The sequence below is a fragment of the Canis aureus genome, chromosome 16 (genome assembly GCF_053574225.1).
Source record: "Canis aureus isolate CA01 chromosome 16, VMU_Caureus_v.1.0, whole genome shotgun sequence".
Classification (NCBI taxonomy): domain Eukaryota; kingdom Metazoa; phylum Chordata; class Mammalia; order Carnivora; family Canidae; genus Canis; species Canis aureus.
In genome coordinates this window covers 48,463,114-48,470,134 of record NC_135626.1, presented here as the reverse complement: position 1 = coordinate 48,470,134, position 7,021 = coordinate 48,463,114, and the positions used below count along the sequence as shown (strand labels likewise).

Here is a 7,021-nt window from a genome sequence, read left to right as displayed (position 1 = left end):
CCCGGCTGGACCCCAGTCCCCGCGCGGTCCCCCACCCCGCGCTCCTCCGGTCACTCACCCCGGGGCCGGGCAGCAGCAGCGCCAGCAGCGCCAGCAGCAGCCGGGCCGGCATGGCGAGGACTTGGGCCTGGCTCCCGGCCCGGCCGGCCGGCTGCGGGGGGCGGTGCGGGCGGGCGGGCTGAGGACGGGGCGGGGGCGCCGCGACGACAGCGCCGCGGCGGCAGGACTTCAGCGGACGCAGAGCTGACTAGGCGGTGGCGGCACCCCCATGCCCAGCCCTATAAGCGCCGGGTGCCGGCGCTTCTTCCGGTCGGGGCGGGGCCGGGGGCGGGGCTGACCTAGAGGCGGCCCCGAAACTGGGCGGGAGCCGGGCCTGAAGGCGGAGCCGGGGGCGGGGCTGTGCCGCCGGGGCGGGGCCGCGGCGGGGATGCAGCGGAGGGGGCGGGGCCGTCCGGGGGCGGGGCCGCGGCGGAGGGGCGGGGCCGGACCGGAGGGCGGGGCCGGACCGGAGGGCGGGGCTGCGGCGGAGGGGGCGGGGCCGCGGCGGGAATGCAGCGGAGGGGGCGGGGCCGGGCCGCGGCGGAGGGGCGGGGCCGCGGTGGAGAGGCGGGGCCGCGGCGGAGGGGCGGGGCGGGGCCGCGGCGGAGGGGCGGGGCGGGGCGGGGCCGCGGCGGAGGGGCGGGGCCGCAGCGGGGCAGGCCTCCTGCCCGCGGAGCGTACGCGGCCCGGCCTCCGCCACTGGGGAGAAGGAGCAGGCCTGGGTGTCCCGAGTCTGGGGCGCTGAACGAGTGAGGCAGGGAGCTTTGCCGAAGGCTGAGGGAGGCGGGCAGTCCCGCCACGCGGTGCACCCTGGCCCCAGGCTGTCCCACCAGCCCCGCCCAGAAACCCGCTATGTAGGAATCAGGGGAAAGGCCAGGAGACGGGCGGTGCCGGCTGTCCAGAGCCCGCGTCTTTCCGTCGTGGTGGAATCGTGGGCGACCTCCGGAGCCGGGATCGGGAGCTGGCAGGGAGTCCAGCAAACACACTTCAGCCCATGCGCTGAGATCCGCAGCTCTGGGGTCCTCCAGCTGTGCCTCAGCTAGCCCGAAGGCCCCTTTCTGCCCTTTGCCCTCAGGAATTCCCCTCAACTCATGTCCAACAGCCATCTATTCCCTCTGGAATAAACTACAGACAAGTCATTCTCCAAAAATTATAAGCAAAGAAGGAAACCAATTCGGCCCGTTTGTATTGTGTTTAAGTGGCATTTAATAGATGTGACATTGTGGCACTAGAAATGACATGTGCCACAATTCATTGGAGGGAGTGGATTGAGGACTCATACAGGATCTATTTGAGGATTATGGACTATTAACCTGAATTTAAACGTCTGGCACCCATTTGGTCACTGGGTCCCATGCTGCTCTCAACTTGAATGGAAGTGGGGAGAGAAGACATTGCTTGTAACAAGAAAACCTAAGATTCAAAGCATAACATTTACATATCCTTGGAGAAAAAGAAAAAGGGGAGAGCAATTTCTCTAATTTTTTCTGACTTGCTCACATGACTGCCTAAGATTTTTCAGGGTTTGGGGGAAAGGTGTGGGCAATGCTAGAGAAAATAGCAAAGAACTAGCAGGAGACTGACCAAATGTCTGGTCCGTGTGCACTGTGGATCAATCCTATTCAGGTATAAGACAAATACTCGTTGGAAGTCAAAATCTGATAAACAGAATTCCCTATTCCCAGCCTCCAATGCCTGGATGGAAGTCAAGGGATTAATCTGTACCAATGCTGGAGAATCCAACACCAATTTCTAAGAATGAATCTTGGCAACTGTGAAAGTGGCAGGCACATTTTGAAAAGTGTTATCTGCATATTTCAATGTGGAAAGGCTTGGGACTGACAGATGTGTGGAAGCAGAGGCTCCAGGGAGCCCTGTAGCCAGGTGTCCAGGGAGGAGCCTACAACACAGAAACTGGAAGGAGCTCTTTAATGATTACCTGTCCAGCTTGCAAGCTGACAACAAGATCTGCAAGACCACGTTTGAGTTAAAAAAGGAGCTTGACTGGAAAATGCTGCTTTCACATCCCTTCTCTGTTGCTTTTTCTCAGAGTAAGTCTAGGAGGGGAACTTTCTGTGCTGGAACTCTGGCAGCCTTTTGACAATTCAAAATGTCATTGTGACCCTGTAAACATAGTAGATAAAACACAAAGGGAATCTAACTCATCTGACTCATAGATCGGTTTTAAAGATCTGATGAAAAAAAAAAAAAAAAAAAAAAAAAACCTGTTCCAAGGAGTCTAGGCCAGGTAGGTATATTTTGTATCTTGTACTCAGTTGGACCAAATCAGGCCTTAACTGATGGTCTTAACATGATTATAGGTTCTCAGACTTTCTTATGCACAGTTAGATTGTTTTTACACTTAGTCGGTTCCCATGTTTTATGTGCTTCTCCACTTGATTAACACTCATATGATAAGCTCTGGTTTTACTTATGGCAGCACTGCCATAAGTTAAGTACTATTTTAACAGCTTTTTGCTTATGATAAAGCAACAGCTGGCATCACTGATAAATACAAATAGAAATGGAAATATTTTGTTGGTGCCTTTGAAGTGGATCTGCCCAAACAAAAGACCTGAAAATGTGCAGTAAGTGACCTTTCTGGAAGTTGCATTAAATAGTATGCACTCAACAAGGCAAAGGTCATGGTCTTTGTGTAAAGATAAGCCCTCTTTTTTCACCAAGGCAAGAAGAATATGTGTATCAGATTTGACAAGGACTGCAGCAGGACCTGGATGTGTCTGAGGAGCTGGGGGGTTGGGAGAAAGTGAGTTTGCCAAATCTTATTTTCACTTCTCTCTAAACCAGTGGTTCCCAAACTTGGAGAATGTTTTAAAAACAGATTTCTGGGTGCCTGGGTGGCTCAGTTGGTTGGGCAGAGTCCTGATCCTGGGGTCCTGGGATCGATTTCCACGTTGGGCTGTGGGAGGCCTGCTTCTCCCTCTGCCTGCAGCTTCCCTTGCTTGTGTTCTTTCTCCCTCCCTCTCTGTCAAATAAAATCTTAAGAAAACAGAACAAAACAGATTTCCAACACCTTTTGGTGCCCTCATCCCTCACTGATTCAGCATCTCCAGGGGTGGACTCCAGAGCCTGTGTGCTTTCCAGTTTCTGCAGGTGACTGAGGGAAGCCAAGATCCTGGGCCCCAGCTCTCTCCTGGTGTCCGGTGTTAATTCCTGTGGCTGCTAATCCCTTTTGTTTATTTTAACAAATGTCGCCCTCTGCTGGAATAAATTATGACTCAGGCTTTAAAGGGCTTGTGCCTCTTTTCTGTTTGAAACCCTTCAAGATTTCATTTAAAAATGATTATGAGGTTGATTTGCAGATAGCTATTTAATGAGAGGGTACCTGCCTTTGTAGGAATCTTCTTTGTAATTTAAAATCAATTTAATTGGGACATTTGGGTGGCTCAATGGTTGAGTGTCTGCCTTTGGCCCAGGGCGTGATCCTGGGGTCCTGGCATTGAGTCCCACATCAGGCTCCCCTGCAGAGAGCCTGCTTCTCCCTTTGCCTAAGTCTCTGCCTCTCTCTCTGTGTCTCTCATGAATAAATAAATAAAATCTTTTTTAAAAATCAATTTAACAGATAGTGTATTATTATTTTCAGAAGTAGAATTCAGTGATTCATCAGTTGCATGTAACACCCAGTGCTCATTCCATCACACGCCCTCATTAATGCCCATCACCCAGTTACCCCATTCCCCCCAACCTCCCCTCCAGCAACCCTCAGTTTGTTTCCTAGAGTTAAGAGTCTCTCATGATTTGTCTCCCTCTGTTTTCGTCTTGTTTTATTTTTCCTTCCCTTCCCCTATGTTCATCAGTTTTGTTTCTTAAATTCCACATATGAGTGAAATCATATTTGTCTTTCTCTTGAAGGATTCTTGAAAGGAAAAAATGGTAAAACCACAAAGAAAGGCCATGGTTGGCAGTTCCAGGAACGTCTCAAAGGAACAGCGTCTTTATTAGAATAAGTTGACTTTTTTTTTTTTTTTTTTTTTTTTTTTTTTTTGTGATCTTGCTGCTGCTGCTGCTGCCACTTACAAGCGGACTTGAACTTTCAGCGTGGGTCGGGTAGTTCCAGAATAAGTAAAAACAATGAGGCAAGAGTCTCTGGTAGCAAGTGAAATTTTTATCTCCTTCGTGTCCTGCCATTTGAGGGAAATTTAAGTAAAGCCCTTGTCACTGTGGGCAGTTGCTTTTAGGTAAACAGAACTCTGGTTCTTCCTGTTCCAGGATGACTGGATTTGAAAAGACTGTGACACTAGTCTGAAGAACTTCTCTTTACCACAGAAGCCAGCTCACTGAGTGCTTTCTTGTATCACAAAGGGGAACTTTTTCTCTTTTTTTTAAAAGATTTTATTTATTCATGAGAGACACACAGAGAGAGGCAGAGACACAGGCAGAGGGAGAAGCAGGCTCCTCGTAGGGAGCCTATGTGGGACTCGATCCCAGGACCCCAGGATCATGACCTGAGCCAGTTGCTCAACCAGCGAGCCACCCAGGCGTCCCTGGGAACGTTTCTTATTATCACTAGTGAATTACTGGCTGTTTGCTATTGTTTGGAAACGCGCAGGTACATGCTTTGTGGGATCACCTCATGGTACCTGCATGGTAGTTCCAGGGGTAGGTGTTGTTCACCCCGTCTTACAAATGGCACGTGGAAATGTTAAAGGGTTAACTATCTGGTGGGGTAACGTGCAGCTAGCAAGAGGCATGACCTGGCTTAGGACCCAGCTACCTGCATGACGTCAGAGTTTGCCTGAGTTTGTCTGGTCCACCCCAGATGCTATAACATGGTCCCCCATTAGGTGCTTATTATCCTTGCTCGTCCCACAGCATCATGACAAGGTGCCCTTATGTGACCTGTAAATATAGTTAGCAGCCCAGCTTGGCATTTCCCTGGAGTACTGATAACAACCAGAAATTCATCCAAATATGTGAGGATGAGGGGCATCGCCTCAAAGAACACGTAAGCCTCCTGGCCTCCTCTGGGGCTTGTGCAAAGGAATGTGAATAAGAGAGCAGCCATCTGGGAGAGAAGAGTGAGCTTCCTCCTGGGAATTCTGCTCTGTGAGAGAATTCAGTCTAATCCTGACTGATTATCTGTTCACTTGCCTGTGAGCTGTCGGATCTCACACGGTTGTACTGAGTCCGTGTGCCACCATGGGGAAGCACCCACAGGATCACCGTTCATCATATATTAATATTCTCAAAAGGTCAATGCAGCACTAGTGTGAAAATGGCTGTCCTCTCAAAATGCCTCCACTTCCTCACTGGCCAGTCCCTCCTACTCCCCTGGGGTCTGGCTTATTTCCACAGAACTCTCTGGAACTTCCTTCAGGCAGCTCATAAACATTCTTCCTCTTGTGAAATCCCGATGGCCATGCTTCATCTACTTTTCCCTGGGCCTCTCTTCAGATGTGTTAACAGTTCTCCTTTATGAACTTTCCCTCTCTGGATATTACCATTTTCTGGCTCATTTTCCTCCCTCCAGACTCTGTTTCGCACAGCTTAATAGGTAGACCTTACCTACTCTCTCTCCTTTCTCCCTAGATCTCATTCACAGACATTACCAGATTTCAGAGCAGAAGGCAATCTTAGTTATAATCTAGTCAGCTTCCTTTTGCAGATGACTTCATCTCTGACTTCCACACGGTTGATGACTACTCATTCATTCATTCTTTTAACAAATATGGCCAAGGGCTTCTGAGCACAAAGGATTGGTGCCACGAGGGGACTATGATGGAGTTTGCAGGTTGGCAAAAGTGTTAAGACATGCACAGAGATGAGCACCATGAAAGGCTGACTGTGAAGAGTTTGAGAAAGCAGGAGTAACTCAGAAACAGAGCTATGGTGTTCAAGAGAGCAATGGATCGGTGGAAGGAAGGGAGTCGGATGGATAGAGCAGGAGCAGGGGGGCTTCATGGAAGAAGTGGTTCCTGTGCTGAGTCCTCGCGGATTTGGCAAGGGAAGAGGAGGTCAGAACAAAGGCATGAGGAAGAGATGACACCGTGTGGCTTCATGGGAGCCCAAGCTGACTCCTCAGTGAGCTTGTGCTTGGCTTCCACACAGGAGAGCAGTGGGCAATGTGGGGGGAAAGGCAGGCAGGATGGGCCAGTGGGGTGCCGATGTCCGGCTGGGCTTTGTCCACTAGGAAACAGTGTCAGGACTGAAGCTGGGTTTCAGGGGAGAGTCAGGGGAAAAGATAGGCATTTGAGAGACTATTAGGGCATTGTTAACAAGGCTCACTTTGGTCTTAATTAGAGCAAGAAAAGGAAGTGGGAACAAGTTAGACACAAGAGACCTTGCCAGGGCAGAATGGAAAGCATTTGACTGGTGCAATTACATGCATAAGATGGAGAAGAAGGAATAGTTCATCAAACATTAGCCATGTTCAAGGGGCTCTTCTCACTGCTAGGATGGCAGAGGGAGCAAGCGAACAAGAATCGGGGCCAGTCTTGCAAGAGGAGCTGATATGCTAGGTGGTGTACAGACCTGTTGACTGTCTCCTAGTGGGCACCTACCAGGCTGGGCCTATCAGGTCACTCTATTGTGGTAGCTAATTTTCAAAGATGGTCCCCTAAACAACACTCTCTGCCCCTTCCCCCCATATGCACATGCTGCTTTTCACATCAAAAGATAGAGCTGTTTCAGGGCACCTGGCTGGCTCAGTCGGTAGAACATGCAACTCTTGATCTCAGGATTGTGAATTCCAGCCTCATATTGGGTGTAGAGAGTACTTAAAAGTAAAATCTTAAAAAATAAGTAAGAAAATAAAAACTTTAAATTTAAAGAGTTGTTTCTCCTCCTTTGGATCCCAACTGGCTCTGTGACTGGTCTTGACCAGAGGTGACATTCAGGGACTTACTTACCAGCTCCGGTTTAAGAGGCCTGGCAGCTTCCATTTCCTTCCTCTTAGAATCCTCACTTTGGGGACACTCCTTCTTGGAATGTGGTTGCTATGTTGGGAGCAGCCCAAGCCACA

The 7,021-nt window shown here is 50.1% G+C and overlaps 1 protein-coding gene and 1 long non-coding RNA gene across 3 annotated transcripts in view; both read right to left on the bottom strand.

Moving 5' to 3' along the window:
- Positions 1-252, bottom strand: part of ERN1 (endoplasmic reticulum to nucleus signaling 1) — a 78,260-nt gene extending 78,008 nt beyond the window's left edge. The window contains exon 1 of one of the 2 annotated variants that reach the window (XM_077853790.1): positions 59-252. In XM_077853790.1, coding sequence (XP_077709916.1) covers positions 59-112 — 54 coding nt within the window. In that variant the 5' untranslated portion in view covers positions 113-252. The remainder of the gene's footprint in view (positions 1-58) is intronic. The other variant, XM_077853792.1, reaches the window with a different exon arrangement.
- A 1,699-nt stretch (positions 253-1,951) lies between these two features.
- On the bottom strand, positions 1,952-7,021 carry LOC144286825 (uncharacterized). The gene is made up of 2 exons (XR_013354766.1): positions 6,909-7,021; positions 1,952-2,163 (listed from the first exon to the last, which is right to left on the bottom strand). It is a non-coding gene; the product is annotated as an uncharacterized LOC144286825 (long non-coding RNA).